At 40.3% G+C, this 18,594-nt stretch overlaps 1 protein-coding gene across 2 annotated transcripts in view; it reads left to right on the top strand.

The window, feature by feature from the left end:
- Positions 1-231: 231 nt before the first annotated feature.
- Positions 232-18,594, top strand: part of LOC137551045 (cysteine-rich protein 1-like) — a 47,926-nt gene continuing 29,563 nt past the window's right edge. For both annotated transcript variants that reach the window (XM_068271315.1, XM_068271314.1), the window contains exon 1: positions 232-316. In XM_068271315.1, coding sequence (XP_068127416.1) covers positions 274-316 — 43 coding nt within the window. In that variant the 5' untranslated portion in view covers positions 232-273. The remainder of the gene's footprint in view (positions 317-18,594) is intronic.

Genomic DNA, 18,594 nt, shown 5'->3' with positions numbered 1-18,594 from the left:
TAATACATCTGTTCCATTTTATAGCATTCCATACACAAAATAATCTAAATGAGGAATCTGCAGAACATTAAATGATAACCATATTTTACACAGGAGGGACATTCATTTTAAAAGCTGTCTTTATGTGGCTGATTGAAGAGAGATTGCCTAAAACTATGTCAACGCTTCTCATTTACATACCACAACATCCTGCTAAGGGCACCGTGCATGAAAACAGCGACTGTCACTTCAAGTGACACTTCCTCTGTGCATTAAGCCCAGCACTCGGGAAAGATGACATCTTATTGTCCAATATGTGGCAAACCTGTTTATTTTGGTAAGTTTAATTGTCTGTCTGTTCTTTGTACGGTATGGCATTTACAATGCTTTCTTCCAAATACAATCTTCTATTACTGGATGGTGTCTGAAAGTCAGATGTTCTGCATCTGCAAGCATACTTTTTTGATGGTAACAAAGACCAGCATTCTTTAGTAGGTACGGTATGTATGTTTTAGGTTTAGTACAGATTAAATTATGCCATTATTATACAGTTTCAGAACTGCATACAACATTACACTATGAGAAGGTGTGCTAATCATAAGAGCAGCAGAAGAAAACAGAACAGGAAGTATACAGACATTTAAATATCTGCTAAGGAAGAACAGATAAATTGGAGTAGTGGTAGATGTTAAAATGATAAAACAAAAGGCTAGCAATAGCACGTACTGTATTTTCAGTATTGATAAATGCCCTTTTCTCAAGGCACTATGTCAGGAGAGCATTTAAAGAAAACCTTAAAGTGTACCCAAGGCAACGTGTGAAATGGTGAGATAAAAATGGGTATGTACAGTGCAACATATATTAATAACCGGGCTGTTTTATTTGTTTTATTTTGCTGCCTGAAAGAGTTACTTTTTAGGCATAAAAAGTGACAGCTTCTGTCTTGTCTGGACTTTGTTGGGAATATATAAAACCTCACTGATAAGCAAATTACAGCCATAAACGTTTTCCATGCAGAATACAACTTCTAAAAGCGTGGGGGGGGATAGAAAAAGGTCAACAGTTCATTTTCATTTAGGGACAATTAAAAGGCTGCCATTTAGCAGAGACTACAAAACATTCAATCTAATCCTAAATAATAAAATACAAGTGTCCCTGCGTCTGACTTTGTGTCATTGCTTTGCGCTACTGCGCATGTCAAGCACTGACAGCTGTTGGGACAGGACGTAGGGCGTGCCGAGCGGCGGGTGCGTGCGCGACGGGCGGCAGACGTGTGCGCACACGGCCGGCGTGCGCTATTGCGCGCGCGCGCGGCGGGCGGGTGCGCGCGCACTGACTGGCAGCGGTGGTGGCGTGAAGAGACCTAAAGCCCGTTTTTAAATGGGCTTAGGTCAACTAGTTTGTAAATGTTTAAGTATAAAATAAAGTTATGGGGTATCTAAAAAAGTCATTTTTAGGAGTAGGAGGATAAATACAATTGTTTATCTCATCAGTTTATTTTCACCTCGGGTTTACTTTAAAGAGAATCTGTACTCTAATATTCTTACAATAAAAAGCATACCATTCTATTCCTTATGTTCCCCTGTGCCCCTCTGTGCTGTTTCTGTCACTCCCTGCTGCAATCCTGGCTTGTAATTAACAGTTTTAGGCAGTGTTTACAAACAAATGACTGGCTTCTAACCAGAGTATCATAAGCTGAGAACAGCTTACTGTGTGGATTCATGCAGAGCTTGGAGGGGGTGTGTAAGCTTCTGCCAATGACAAGCTGTGCTGCACATTCCACACATTCCAGCCTCTTGCCGACAGACCCGACAGAGGAAAGAAGATAAGATTTAATACAGAGACAGTGCAACTAGAAAAGGTTGCAGTAAGACAGACCACATCAGAACAGGTATAGGAACTTATAGAATAGAAAAAATAAGGCTCAACATTTTGTTACAGAGTCTCTTTAAGTAAGAATAAAAAGTTTATTTTTTCCACCTGGGGCATAGTGTTGTCCAGAGCAGTTCGCACGCAAACGTATTCACGCGAACATCGCAGATTCGCGTTCGCGGCCGAACGCGAACTTTATGGCAGTTCGACCCGCCCCCTATACTACATCATTGGGCTAAACTTTGACCCTCTACATCACAGTCAGCAGACACATGGCAGCCAATCAGGCTGCACTCCCTCCTGGAGCCCCCCCCCCTTATATAAGGCAGCAGCGTTGGCCATGTTCTCACTCTGTGTGCTGCTGTATTAGTGAGAGAAGGGAGAGAGGTTGCTGCAGATATTGGGAAAGCTTAGTTAGGTTCTTGTTAGCTTGCTCCTTGCTGATATTTGTTGCTGAAAAGCACCAATAAAACAGCTCTTTTGAGAGCTAATGTTCTTGTGATGTGTTTTTTTTTCTGTGTGGCCCACTGACACTGCATATACAGCCTTGTCTGTCGCAGCTGGTTCTTGCTAATTGCTATACTGTGCCAGGCCCAGCACATTCAGTGCCTAGTGTGACTGCTGCAAATTGTATTGTAATACCAGTCACTGCATACTTTTCACTGCACCTGTGTGACCACACGCTGTTTTATATAGCAGTCACTGCATACATTTCACTGCATCTGTGTGACTGCACGCTGTTTTATATACCAGCAGTCAGTGCATCCATTTTCACTGCACCTGTGTGACCGCACGCTGTTTTATATAGCAGTCACTGCATACCTTTCACTGCATCTGTGTGAACGCACGCTGTTTTATATACCAGCAGTCAGTGCATCCATTTTCACTGCACCTATGTGACTTAGCATTGTATTAGTCAAGTCAGTGCATACCTTTCACTTCATCCCCCCCAAATATGGACAAAACAACAGGCAGAGGCAGAGCCAAAGGCAGGCCACCTGGCAGGTCTGTTTGAGGTTGTGCGGTCATGATTTCTTGCGGCCCTTAGCCACAGTACAGTGTTCTGAAGAAGGCACGTGCCATCAACCCCCAATATTGTCAGGACGTAGTTGACTATTTAACACAGAACACCTCATCTTCTTCAGCTTCCGCACGGAAGTGTGACATATCTTCCTCCACCTGCTCTGATTCTGGCAACCCACTTAACACTCAGTCGGCAGCCATCACCAAAGTGCCATTTTTTGGTGTGTCTGCCTCAGATGAGAGCAATGCCATCTGTACCAAAAATTGAGCCGTGGAAAGACCAAGACCCGCGTAGGGACAATCACCTTACGAAGGCACATGATGAAAAAGCACAAACTGCAATGGGATGACCACTTGAGGAAAAGCAGCACACAAAAACAAAGCCACACACCGCAGTGGAAGATACCAGGCCGCAATTGAAACAAAGGCGATACCCAAACTGTACCGTGATGTTGAAAGGCAAGTGGTGTCATCTCTGGCACACAGCGTTGGGTCAAGGGTCCATCTGACCACGGATACCTGGTCTGCAAAGCACAGTCAGGCCTGCCCGAAGACTAAGTCAGTCCCCACACACAGCATCTCTGCCTGCACGCCGTGTGACTGCCTTCCCCAAGACTAAGTCGGTCCCCACACAGCATCTCTGCCTGCAGGCCACTTGACTGCCTTCTTCACCGCCACCAACAGGTTCTGGTGAATATGTACATGCCTGCCTAATTTTTCTGCCTGCAGTGCGGCTGCAACAACAAAACAAAAGGCATGTACATGTGTCGATTCCCCTTCGTGATCGTTACCTTGCCACGGTGAAGGGGCTTGCGTATCACAATAAAGCAATGACCGGTTATATGAGTGTGTTGGGGGGCACACACAAGATAATAAGGTCGTTGCTTCATTGTGGACATACTAAATTCGATCAGTTGGACAGTCACTGTTGTTCTGTCATTGAGCTACCTCAGCCCGACATATGGGCTGGAAAGCTGCCATCACCTGCACTCTCGCTGACATACGCACCAGCACGGCCATCTGTTTGTGGTGCGTTACACAGTGAGTTTGGTCTGTTAGTGTGAAGCAGTACACTAATTACACTCCCTGATCCATGTCTACACACGCAAGATGTTTTCAAGCACTTTAGGCCACCAATTTAGGAATGCAATGTGATTCAGCCTTTTAGGGATTACAACCCTGCTGTGCATCAAATCCATAATTTTCCCGAGGACTTTTGGCATGTATTCCACTCCTCCATGCCCCCCTCCAGGTGTTAGACCTCTTGAAACATCTTTTCCATCACTTTTGTGGCCAGAATTAGTGTTTGTCGTTTTGAAAGTTCGCCTGCCCATTGAAGTCTATTGCGGTTCACGTTGGTTCGCAAACTTTTTCGCAAGTTCGCGTTTGTGGTTCGCGAACCAAAAATATGCGGGTTAGTGACAACACTACTGGGGCATCTTCCAACCCCCTGTAGTCTATCAGGTCCTTCACAGTGATCCTGGTCAGCACCGCTATGTTATTGTAATGCAATTCGCGTACCTCCTCAATCACATTCTGCGCCTGTGCACAAGTCAGGTCACGCATGGGTGGTGTGAATGCTGTCAACCATGCACTCTGGGGTCAGTCTTCAGTGTTGATCTATCCTTTTTTAATGTCTTCATCCATCTGTGCACATTGGTCTTGTCAGTGTTGTCATTTCCATAAAAATTGTGTAGCCTTCTGTGGGGGTGACAGCCTGCTCCCCTCCTTTGTCAAGAGCTCAATGAAAGCAAGTCGCTTCTGGGTGTCACATAAAAAAAGATATTTACTCATAAAATCCTATGAGTAGGAATTGTTTTGTGATGTGAAACGCATCAGAGCTGTTTGCTCCTTTATGTGCATTGCAAGATTGTATGACGGTACGGTATACAGTAAATCTTGAAGTCAACATATCCCTTAAGTGCAAATATTTTTCTTTGCCAATGCTTTATACCTTTCAGTGCAGTCGTCTTCAATGATCAGTATTTTCAGGGTCAAAGGCTGATGATGCAACATGTAAATCTAATGCAGATTTTGACTTTTTTAACCATGAATTCAACTCTTTCTACTTCTCAATACTCTTGTTTCTAAAGGTGGTCATATTTGGTCAAATCCAATAACACAACAGGTTGATTGATTTGATAATGCGGTTGATCCAAATAAAAAATGTTCTCTTACCAAGATAGAATGATCTTCTTTAATAAGTTGTTTATCTCCCCAAAAAAATAATCAGAAGTTTAGAAAATTGAATTAATTTGATATAATTGATGGATAATTATTGAAAGGACCACTATTGTGAAAATTTGTATAGTTTAAAATACTTGTGTATAAGGAGTACATTTCTCCCAGATTAAAATGCAATATAAATTACTTTTTTTCCTATGTTCCTGTTGCTTACGATAGGTAGTAAAAATTTGACAGATTTGACAGGTTTTGGACAAGTCCATCTCCTCATAGACATATGACTATCGCAGGGATCAGACTGTGAGCCCCTCTGAGGGACAGTTAAGTGACAAGACAATATATATAGTCTGTACAGCAATGCGGAAGATGCCGGCACTATATAAATACTAAATAATAATAATAATAATGGGTGAATCTCTGTGTTCTCTTTATTATCAAAAGATCAAACTGAACACTAGTTGCTAGCTCTATCAGCGCTGCGTAATATGTTGGCACTTTATAAATACAATAGATAAATATATCTTGGTGTGTAGCCCAATGATGCTTAGTCTAGGCTGATTAGCTATGTGGAATTCTCACCCCTCAGATCAATATTATTATAGAATTAAAGTAAACCTGTAAGGATAAAAATTGCCCCAATGGGGTACTCACCTCAGGTGGAGGAAGCCTTGGGATTATAAAGAGGCTTCTCTCATCATCTTTCACAGACCCCCTTCCACCGCTGGGACCCTGAGACCGTTTGCCATTTAGGCTCTGGCGGAAATAGCCAAGCCTGATTGGGTCAGTTCTAGTGCTCAGGCGGCTCACTAGCAGCTACCCCCCCCCCCCCTTTCAGTGCTTGACACAGGCAATATTTTCCCTAGATACGCGATAGTATATAGATAGTATCTAGATACTAGATAGTGACTTACTTTATGTAACCAGCTAGGTTTTTGCTATTATACTATTTTTAACAAAATACTTGTTAAAAAAAGAGCTTTTAATACTACAAAGTAGTGGCAATCTTTCTGGCATATGTGCAAACCTGCAGAATCCACAGCTGAACTCTGCACAAGTGAAAGAGTAGAAAGGCTGCAGAGATGTTCTGCTACAACAGACTGGGGACTATGTAAAGAAGCAACTTGATCACAGACACTGTGGCATCCCGTATTGCTTTCTGTGAAAATATCTGCATACACACCAATACCAATATGAGGGGGTGCTGACTAGTACTGAGCCTTACACCGAAAAAAATCAAGCTAGGAAACTGTAACATCCACACTATTCTACATATTCCCCCAGGATGTCAATACACTTGTGATATCTGTCCTGAAGCTTTTTATGTCCTTGCAAATAGAATTCTTGCAACTTCTGGCATAACCACTCATTTGCAGTATTAGTTGCCAAAACACACCCAAATTGTCCCTTTAGGCCTTGTTCACATTGTGTTTCGCTCGCTCTCTCGCCCGCGCTGAGCCATTTTTTTTTCAAATCTCTCTGCTCTGCGTGTTATAAGCGCTTTTGTAAGTGCTTTAGCAGAGCAATTATTTAAATCACTTCCTGACGTCAGTCAGGAACTGATTACTTTGCCCCTGGGAATAAATACAATGTATTATTATCGCTATACAAATAGCTTTTTCAAGCGCTTTTCGATTTCCCTACACCATCCATTCAGGGCAAATAGCCCTGAAAATGGTACATGCAGTGCTTTTGTCAGTGGCAAGCAAATGTAACGCCCCAATGAGAACTATCTCATTGGAAAGCATAGTGTAAGCGCTTCTGAGCTTAAAACATTCAAAAACCGCCTCTAGTGTGAACAAGCCCTAAGATGTTTTTGAAATCATGGAACAGATGATAGTCAGAAGGAGCCAGGTCAGAAAAATAGGGTGGATGGAACATCACTTTAAAGCCTAAAGAGGCCATTTTTGCAATATTGTCACATGCTGTTTGTGACAAAGCATTGCCGTGCAACATGAACCTTTTTTTTGGAGGCTACCCATGTACAGAACTCCCTTTGTATTCCAAAAAATGGTTGCCATTTGTTCTGCACAGACCTTTGCGCATGCAACTTCTTTGGCCTGGTGAAACCCCTTTGCCTTCATTCCTTAGATTGTTCCTTTGTCTCAGGTTCGTAACACTAGAGCCATGTTTCCTCAACAGCTACCACTTTGTCCAGAAAATCTGACTCATTTCTTATAAAATGTTCCAAAACAGCCACCAATGTCTCCATATGTCTCATCTTTTGTTCGGCTGTCAAAAGTTTTGGGATCCCCTTTGCAGAAAGCTTTTCCTTTTACAAGTAATGGTAATGGCACCAAATCTCTGTGATATTCCCAGATATGTAGCAATACTTTTAGCAGATATTTGGTGGTCCTCCATGATCATGTCATGGACAGCTTTCACATTTGCAGAGACAGGTCTTTCATAGGGTTTTTCATTTTCAACACCTAAATGGCCAGTTTAAAAACTGTCAAACAAATGTTTAACTGTTATTTATGAAGAGCTAGAGTCATCCAAAGTTTGTGACATTTCATCATAGATCTGCTTTGCACCTTTCTCTTGGAGAAACAGGAACTTGATTATAGTCCTTTGCTCTTCCACATTGAACTTCTTAGCTGCCATGTTCAATTTAGACAGAAAAAAACAAAGATAAGTTAAAATCATAATTCATTGATTTTTGCATATTTCAATATAGACAAATAGGCCAGTACACCCTGTGATTTACAGCTTCCTGGCTCATTTTTTTCTGGTTAAGACTCAATACTTGTCAGAACCCCATCAGAGTCAAGTACAACCACAACAAAACCCCAGTTCACATTAGAACTTAAGAAACGTTGGCCCTTATTCAATTCACTTTATCTCATAAGTTTTCTCTTAGAGGATAATCTTTCATCTTCTGTTTAAAACTGGTATAAACTTTCACAGCAAAGGATATGCCTTCAGTGGGAAGTCAAGGAGATCATCCACTGTGCGACAAAGGCAACTGGGGCCCAGCTACAAGGTCGAAATCCAGGGGGTCATTCCGCTGTTTCCTCAACTTCCCTGTGAGACCCAGTAAAATGTGTGTTATGCGGGCTGTTTAATCAGCTGGGATTATTTATGCTGCCAGCTTCTGAGTTCTATTCACTCTGCACTAGACATATATAGCTTTATGGCAATGTTGCCTGCATCAGTCATTCTACTGTCTGGCCATTTCTTTTCATCCAGCAAGTTTCTCCCTAATCAATCCATTACTGTATCTCTCTTCTCTGGCACAGTCTACTCTGTCTGCCCTGAGAGTATATCTCCCCTCTTTTCTCTGCCATCTACAGTAAAAGCAGAAAGCATGCTGCTGTGTGGCAGCATAGAGTTCTGCAGGACATCCATCTTCAGTCTGCCACCTTTAGGAAACAGAAGTGAAAACTGATCTGAATTTGGCGTAACTATGAAAATTGTGTCAGTCACTTCTCCTGTGGAATGCAAACCTTGTGAGTGTGAGTCCACAAAATTTTTTTCCATTCTGAAAATCATCTTCAGTGATATCCCTACAAAAATCTTAAAGAATATGACAACCAAAAACCAAAAGCCACCTTCAGAGTTGTAATTAGGCTGCAAATGTCAAAATATGTCTAAAAACATGGATACTCGCAGATGGTGGTCACCTGAAAGGCAACCAACCATTGAGAATATGGAGATCATGAGCCTATCCCCACTCAGGTCTCCAAGGCACGCTGGGATCAGTTGAACTCATAAAAAATGAGTGAGGCATGAGGGAATAAAAACTCATACTTTCACCAATAACTGGTAATTAATTGGTAACTATTAAACAGGAGTCAGATGTCTATAAAATAATAATAAAACAGTTTAAAACTGAGGAGAGGTGGAGGACTTACCTCCTATAATAAGAGACCGCAGCACACGTCAATCATTTTAAATAACAAAAATTGTAGTATTCGAGTATCACAGTGATTTGATAATAACAGGCAGTGAGCTTCTACTTGAGATTTGCTGTGCTATATGTAGCAAACTTTTCAGCACAACTTTATTGTATTCTTTTTCCTAGTGACTAAATATATTATGGTTGCTATTTTTTTTTTTTTGTTTAAGATCACTTTAAAGAGAAACTCCAGTGAAAATAATGTAATAAAAAAGTGCTTCATTTTTACAATAATTATGTATAAATAATTTAGTCAGTGTTTGCCCATTGTAAAATCTTTCCTCTCCCTGATTTACATTCTGAGATTTATCACATGGTGACTTTTTTTTACTGCTGGCAGGTGATGTCAGTGGAAGGAGATGCTGCTTGCTTTTTTGGCAGTTGGAAACAGCTGTTAACAGCTGTTATTTCCCACAATGCAGCAAGGCTCCCACAGTGTGATGTCAGAACCATGGTCCTGACATCACACTGTGGTAGGGGTTTCACCACAATATCAGCCATACAAAGTCCCCTGATGATCCGTTTGAGAGAAGGAAAAGATTTCTCATGGGAAAAAGGGAATCAGCTACTGATTGGGATGAGGTTCAATTCTTGGTTACGGTTTCTCTTTCACTACTTTGGCCTCCTGGAGGTACTAGCTACGCCCAGGAGGCCATGTGCGCTTCCGCGCGCTCCCGGCCGCGGATCGTTAGCCCACGAATCAGTGAATCGGGCTATGGTGCCTGATCACTGATTCCTCTCCCCCGCAGAAAAAGCGACAGCTTCTCTCAGAAACTCCGCTTTTTCTGGCTGTTGCGTCCCCCATACGTCCCTCTAAGCGTATGTTACGCTTAGAGTGACGTCATGTAAACAAACTCATGGCCGCCATCTTGTGGCCAAAAAGTAAAACTACAACTAAAAGTAAAAAAAAAAAAACCTTAACACACATTTACATTATAAAAGTTCTGTTTACATCCCACCCTCCCAAAAAAATACCCAAATAAAATGTTTAATATAAAAAAAAAACATTACAATAATAAAAAAAAACATGTAAATATTTACCTAAGGGTCTAAACTTTTTAAATATCAATGTAAAGATGAAATATTTCTATACTTTTTTTATTTTAAACTTGTAAATAGTGATCGATGCAAAACAGAAAAAATGCACCTTTATTTCCAAATAAAATATTGTCGCCATACATTGTTATAGGGACATCATTTTAACGGTGTAATAACCGGGACATATGGGCAAATACAATACGTGAGTTTTAATTATGGAGGCATGTATTATTTTAAAACTATAATGGCTGAAAACTGAGAAATAATGAATTTTTTCCGTTTTTCTCTTATTCTTCCTGTTAAAATGCATTTACAGTAAAGTGTCTCTTAGCAAAATGTACCACCCAAAGAAAGCCTAATTGGTGGCGGAAAAAACAAGATATAGATCAGTTCATTCTGATAAGTAGTGATAAAGTTATAGGCTAATGAATGGGAGGTGAACATTGCTCGGATGCACAAAGTGAAAACGACTGAAGGCTGAAGTGTTTCAAGGTAAAAAAAGAAACATTTTATTAGAATTACATCAGGCAACAGTACCACTGATATCTGAATTTTGGGGTTGTGCAAGATCCGAGTGCTCCCCAATATATCTCCTTATGCATCCTAACCATACTCTTTGTAACTAGGATATGCCTAAACCTAATTTCTTACCCCTCTGCCCCTCCTCCCTAACCATATCCAGAATTAATTGCACTGAGCAAGGGTTTTAGTTCTAACAGTGACCTAAATAATGGATTTCTTCATTATTTTGCATCTTAAATGTATATTTACTAAAATGATTTATTGTCATATAATTTCATGTTAACTTTAACCAGTTCACCCCCAAGGGTTTTTATCCTAACGGACCAGAGCAATTTTCAGTTGTCAGCGCTCCTCCCTTTTATTCCCTAATAACTTTATTACTACTTATCACAAGAAAATGATCTATACCTCCTTTTTTTCGCCACCAATTAGGCTTTCTGTGGATAGTACATTTTGCTAAGAATTTTTTTATTCTAAATGCATTTTAATGAGAAAAACAGAAAAAAAAAGAAAAAAAATCATTATTTCTCAGTGTTCAGCCTTTATAGTTTTAAAATTAAACATTCTCCTGTGGATAAAACAAACACGTTTTATTTGCCCAGTGGTCCCGATAATTAAACCGTTTAGATTATGTCCCTACCACAATGTATGGCGACAGTATATTATTTTGAAATATAAGTGGTTATTTTTCTGTTTGTTCTGGCCATAATTACAAGCCCCTATGTAATAAATTAAAATTAATTTTCCCCCATAAAATATAGAATAAAAAAAGCTGAGTCCCTAAGGCAACTATTTATTTTTTTTTTTAAGCTGATTTTTTTTTTTTACAAGTGTTTTTTTTGGGGGGGAGGGTTGGAAGTGTAATTTTATTAATGATGTGTATATACTTGAAAATGTATGTATTTTGTAGGTGTAATATACTTTTTGGCCACAAGATGGCGCTGGTGAACACTCATAGGACGTGTTCACTTTTTTTTTTTTTTTTTTTACACACTTTATTAAACTGTTACATTTCCTGTTTATGTGAATGGACGTAGCCGCTGTTCGCGGTCACGTCCATTCACTCCAGGCACTGCGATTGGGTAGAGGACTGTTCAGTCCTCTTCCCCAATCGCCCAGCACGGGATCCCGACGGTAATGGCGGCGGTAGCGGCGGACACACGGCGGTAGCAGCGGCGGGAATGCGCGACGTATTAAAACGTCATGTTGCTGTTAATAGCGGTAAGCATGACGTTTTAATACGTTAGGATGGCGGTAAATGGTTAAATAGTCTCCCCATTAAATCATTGTATTCCTTTCATTTTATTACTACTAAATAATATTAAAATCAAATCTGCTTCTATCTTGTGCAGAGTTCCACAGTAGTACATTTGCATAGTCACTGTCCTGTTTTACGGTTTGTGTCTGCTGCTATAAAAAATGTTTTGACCCATCGCAATGCCCAGTAAGAACGTTTCTGCATACATGTGCACAGTAATATTAGCTTTATTTATTAGTGGTACCATAGCCACAGAAAGCATAACGTTTTGGCACACAGGCCTTTGTCAAATATAATATTTGAAAAGACCTGTGTGTTGAAACGTTGTGCTTTCTGTGGCTATGGTACCACTAATAAATTAGGCTAATACTGTAAAATCAAGGTGGAGACCTAGCTTTATTTATTCTTTGCATCTGATTGTACACTACTGTGGGATTCGGGTGTATGCTGGTTGACTCCCTGGTGCTACGACTGTCAGTGGTTTGAGCCCTGGGAAATCATCTTTCATATATGTGGGCAGTGGCCTGTAAATGAAGTGAATTTAATTTTTTTTTACATTCTCGTGGCTCTGCAGCATTGCATTGCAGAGGACCCAAAAATGTTACATTGTCTAAAGCTAGGCACACAAGCTAGATGGAACTTGACTGAGGTGGCTGTTCAAGGCCATCCCTGCTGAGAATCTAGCATAGGCGAGGTCATGCCACAGCTAGGACAAATGCGTAGGCTGACAGTGACAGTGACAAGACAGTGTGGACTGGGCAGAAAGTTAGGGACCTGGTAGAATGTGGGGGGCTGCGAGAAGCCACAAGTAAGTAAACATCAACTTATTTTCTGCACTTAAAGTTTCCTTTAAAGGAATACTGTAAGGGGGTCGGGGGAAAATGAGTTGAACTTACCCGGGGCTTTTAATAGTCCCCGTAGAAATCCTGTGCCCGAGCAGCCACTCACCGATGCTCCGGCCCCGTCTCCAGTTCACTTCTGGAATTTAAGACTCCGTTGCCGTGTCCTCGTTCCCGCTGATGTCACCAGGAGCGTACTGCGCAGGCCCAGTATGGTGTGTGCCTGCGTAGTGCCCTCCTGGTGACATCAATGGGAGGGAGCGAGGACACGGCAATGCAGGCCCAGTGGTTTTCAGACTTTAACCACTTTACCCCCACCCGTACGCAGTTCTCCGTCCCTTTTTCCATCCTTTTACCACCAGGGACGGAGAAATCCGTACTTCCCACGCTCCCACCGCTGTCCGCGCTTTTGCTCGCTTATGCGCGCACTCCCGCTCGCATACACGCCGCCGCCCGCTCGCCCGGAGATCAATGAATGGGAAAATCCATTCCCGTTCATTGATCTAAGCCCCCTCAATGATCCGCTGCTTCTACGAGAAGCAGCGATCATTGTGAAAAAAAAAAATTCCCAGCCTCTTTGTACTTCCAGCAAGCGTCCTGCCGGACGCTTGCAGGTCGCATGAATAAAATGTTACTGTGGCCATCTTGTGGCCAAATAGTAAAACTACACCCTAAAGCATTTTTCACATACAAATACACTACTTTTACACAAAAAATTAACTCATTGCCTCCCACACTACCCAATTTTTTTTTTAATAAAAAAAAAATAAAAAAATTTACAATAAAAAAAAAATAGTTACCTTAGGGACTGAACTTTTTAAATATTTATGTCAGAAGGGTACAACACTGTTACTTTATAAACTATGGGCTTGTAATTAGGGATGGACGCAAAACTGAAAAAAATGCACCTTTATTTCCAAATAAAATATTAGCGCCAAACATTGTGATAGGGACATAATTTAAATGGTTTTATAACCGGGACAAATGGGCAAATACATTTCATGGGTTTTAATTACAGTAGCATGCATTATTTAAAAACTATAATGGCCGAAAACTGAAAAATAATGAATTTCTTTCCACATATTTCCTATTTTCCCATCAAAACATATTTAGAATAAAATAATTCTTGGCATAATGTCCCACCTAAAGAAAGCCTAATTGGTGGTGGAAAAAACAAGATATAGTTCATTTCATTGTGATAAGTAATGATAAAGTTATAGACGAATGAATGGAAAGAGCGCTGAAAGGTGAAAATTGCTCTGGTGCTCAAGGGGTAAAACCCCTCAGTGGTGAAGTGGTTAAAGTCTGAAATTCCATAAGTGAAACAGAGGCGGCGCTGGAGCATCGGTGAGTGGCTGCGCTGGCACAGGATGTCTGCGGGGGACCATTAGAAGCCCCGGGTAAGTTCAACTCATTTTCCCCCGACCCCCTACAGTATACCTTTAAGGCAAAGTCTCAATCTTAATCCAGCTATGAAAACGTGTCCTCCTCACTTGAACCAGTCACAAAATCCCCAACTCACTCCCAGCAGCCATAAACTTCTTCTTCCAACACTCCACTAATTTCATTCTTACCCATCCTGCAGCAGCCAGACAATATCTGCTGCAATGCCTTCACCCTACAGTTTCTTAAATCTCTTACAATACCCTACCTATACACACTTTCATGTCCTTTAACAGTATATGTGCAAAAGGTACACAATCCTTTCAAGAAACCGAACACTAATTGAAACACCAGTTTTTTTTCTTCTATCCTTTGAAACATGATGTGCATCAACCAACTCTGGTGTTTCCAGGATTTTTTTTTACCAATCTCCAACTCTCTGGATGATTATTTTCTGCTTTAAAAGTGCCACTATAGTGCCTGTTCCTAAAATGCCATCATATGTCTGGATAGTCATACCTTGCCTTGGGGCCCTTCCAGTCCAACCCTGTACCACTAAAATATGGTGTGTCCCAGGGCTTGATACTATCCCCTTTGTTGTTCACCATATACATGCTGCCACTCGGAAAAATCATAGTTTTACTTACCACTGCTACACTGATGACACCCAGTCATTTTGTCATTCAAACCCGACTTGACAAATTCAACCTCATACCTTCAGCACCTCAATCCTTCAGAGGATCTTCCAGTCCTTGTTCACACCTTCATCACATCACGGCCGTAGTATTGCAATGTCCTCTATGCAGACCTTCCAAATAAAGACCTAAACTGCCTGCAGCTAGTACAGAATGCTGCTGCAAGACTGTTAACAAGCCAACCTCGCTATAACACCAATACTTTGCTCACTACACTGGCTACCCATAAAATGGAGAATCCTTTTCAAAATTTGCATGCTAACATTCAAATCATTAAGCAACCTAGGCCCAGGATACCTGAAGGATTTGTTGCAACTGCTTCACACCTCTCACAACCTCCGATCAAAAGGATCCAATAACTTGATAATCCCCAGAGTCCAACTAAAACCCTTTAGTTAGTTGGAGCCAGAGCTTTCTGTCATGCTGCCCCTACCCTTTGGAATACCTTACCAAAGTAGACATCTCTATCTACTGATGTGAGACAAGTTTATTTGCTTTGGGTCCTATGGGAGAAAAGCACTTTACTAATGTTTTGTTGTTGTTGTTTCATTGTTGTAGTTGCTCAAACATCAGTGATCATGTTAAGTTTTTGAAAGATTCATAATGGTGTATCTTAAATACTTCATTTTGCCTACAGGTCTAGCCCCTCTGCAGATGAAGCTGCTAGCATGAGCCTTCACTAGAGGCACCAGGATTTAATTAATTGACTTCAGCTCTGTCTTTAATATTATTATACCTCCATTCTTAAGGCCCGTACCCACTACACAAACTTGCCAACAATTTTTCCGATGACCGTTGATTTCTTTGAGCGATGAGTGATTGTTTCCACAATTTCGTGGTGTGGGTACAGTCGCACTGTCACACCAACGACATTTAGCAAGGGACGGTGACAATGACCATCACGGCAGATCGGATCTTTAAGATCCCTGGCTTGCTGGAAGATGGACTGTGGAACGCTTGTCGTCAGGAGGACGTCGGTGGATCCATCTTCCTCCGTCAGGTGGTGAGTACTTAGCTTCATACATAAAACTCTCCCAGCAGGCTGTACAATCCCACCTGCATGTAGAAAAATGGTTTCCTGACAGGATACATCTCCCATGAGGAGACTAAATAGTCCAAACCCTGACAGTTAGAATTTCAGAGTCTAATAATATCTGCTGTAAGTGATAGCTACCAGTGATTAGCACGGATTTCGCATAATCTTAATTTTGCATCGTAGTTTGCAATTAGGATGCAAAATAGTAAATGTGAAATTTGGGGAGAAATCCTTATTAATTTCATATGTAAATAATAGGGAACTGTAATTTCACAATTTTGTGTAATTTTCACATCGTTTTGAGCCGACTTTAGAAGATAATAGCAAATCCCCCATACTTGCTTTTGTCACCAAAATTACTACATATGTTAAAGAAAATGGTGGGTACAAGTCAAGAAAGTAGTTTTTGAGATAATCGATTTTGAAAATGCAAAGGAAAAAATGTTTTTTAAGCTGTCATTTTTCTAAGTAAATATCATTTTTTCTTTGCATTTTTAAAATCGATTGTCTCAAAAACGACAAGGTCTTTTTAATTTTTTTTTTTACTTATTTCCACTATTTGCTATTAACTGTCACAAAATTGCATTAACATTTGCGTAATTATTCAAAACTACAAATGGATTATGTGAAATCAATTGATCGTCCAAATTGTAATTACATAGGGCCGCAATTGCAAAAAATTACGTGAAATTTTGCGTAATTGTAATTAGCAGATTACAATCATCCCTAATAGATATATGGAGAAATTATTTCATAGTGCCTTTTACTCTGGGACAAATTAACTTCTTATATGTATGTGTACACATGGATTTTACATTTTTACAGGTTTTTCTGTGACATAATTCCTTTAAAGTGGAACTGTCGCGAAAATTTAAAACACATACAAATAAGAAGTACATTTCTCCCAGAGTAAAATGAGCCATAAATCACTTTTCCCCCATGTTGCTGTCACTTACAGTAGGTAGTAGAAATCTGACATTACCGACAAGTTTTAGATTAGCCCATCTTCTCATAGGGGGTTTTGAGGTTTTCTTTATTTTTAAAAGCACTTAGTGAATGGCAGTTACTCCGTCCAACTGCCAAAATAGTGTGCAGCGAGCATGGAGGCTGGCCAGGATCTTTGTATTAATCATTTTCAGGGAATGTCTTTATAAAGAATAAAGGCCATGCTGAGAATGCCCCATGAAGAGATGGACTAACCAAAAACATGTCGGTAATGTCAAATTTCTACTACCTACTGTAAGTGACAGCAACATAGGAGAAAAGTAATTTATGGCTCATTTTACTCTGGGAGAAATGTACTTCTTATTTGTATGTGTTTTAAATGTTAAGATTTTCACGACAGTTCCTCTTTAAGTACTGTTGTTAAATTGGATTGTTGTTAGAGGGCATGTCGGGGTTTATTTAGCAACATATGTTGTAAATATACTTATACTTTAAGTGCACCTTGGAAGTTCAGCTCTCATTAGAAGATTACAAGCTTCCGCAAGAAAAATGTGAGAATATTAAATGCACTTCACAGATAAGGACAGAACTATCTAGGAGCCACAAAAACTATTTATAGTCAACACAGCAGTTCTTCCAGATAATGTGCAAACTGACTTTAACCTCACAAGAAAGTAGAATTGCATGCGATGTCATGTTGAGAAGAAGGCAAAATAAGACAATCAGTAGTAGCAGTTTCTGTCTTGTTTTATACATGTTCTACATTTCAGGAGCGAGATTATAAAAATCTTGGTTGTGTAAGAATGAAAGAGCTCTATCAACAATACAAATCATATTATATCATTCTGTGTTGTTGGAAGAAAAGTTGTTCTTTAAATTGGTTTCATCTGCCATGCTGTGCTGCTTTACTTTATCTGCCTCAACATAGTGTTGAAAGAAATAAGAATTGATTCAATGCAATGCCATGCAGGGCGCAATCTCTTGTGTCAACAGTTAACTTTTCATGAGTCTATTTACTTACACACAAGAGCACAAAGTACAAATAGCACATTTAGCTGAAAGAAAACATTTCAAGATTTGGCAAAGCTTATAGTCACGCAATTTGCATTTAAAGCAAACTTGTCATGAAAAGAATATTTCCAGTGAACCAATAAGGCACATCTCTGAAATGCCAATTTACATTACTGTTTTTAAGAAAGACTTACCTGTTTCCGCTAAGACAAAATAATTGATTCTGAATTTTCACATATTGTTTGATTCTGGGTACTAGAGGAATAATATAATTCACACAAATCTATACCTTTGCAAAAGAGTTTAAAACATTACTTTTATTCTGACTGCTAAAAAACCCTTAGCCTGTAAAAATAAGGTTTCCATATACAAACTGGGGAAGGGAGGAGGGAGTACACAGAGCCCTCTGGCTCGCCCCTGCGCGTTCCCGCGATCGTTACTACCGTCAATTGTTAGCCGGGGATCATTGAATGGGAACACAGTTCCCATTCATTAATCTAAGTCCCCGTGTGAATGATTGCAGCCGTCTATTAGACGGTGCAGCCGTATACAAAAAACGATACTTACACATCCACGCATTACTTCCTCTTTGCATAATAATACTATGCATAGGGAAGTTATGCGACAGGACATCTTGTGGCCAGAAAGTAAAATTACATCCACACACTTATTTTTCATTAAAAGACATTTTTTAACATCTAAAATTAACCCTTTACCTCCAACACTCCCCAATAGTTAGGCTCTGTTCTAAAATCGAACGTAAGCATTTTGCGATTTTGCGCACTATTTTTTCCCCTCCTGGCGCTCCACTGCATGCTACGATTTTGTGCAAAGCACTTTTGTAGGCGCTTTTGCAGGGCGATTCCATTTTTTTACTTCCTGACATCAGTCAGGAAGTGAACTCTTTAACCCGG

This window comes from Hyperolius riggenbachi, chromosome 1 (genome assembly GCF_040937935.1).
Source record: "Hyperolius riggenbachi isolate aHypRig1 chromosome 1, aHypRig1.pri, whole genome shotgun sequence".
Taxonomy (NCBI): Eukaryota; Metazoa; Chordata; class Amphibia; order Anura; family Hyperoliidae; genus Hyperolius; species Hyperolius riggenbachi.
Note: the sequence above shows the minus strand (reverse complement) of the source record. Positions and strands in the feature narration are given on the sequence as shown.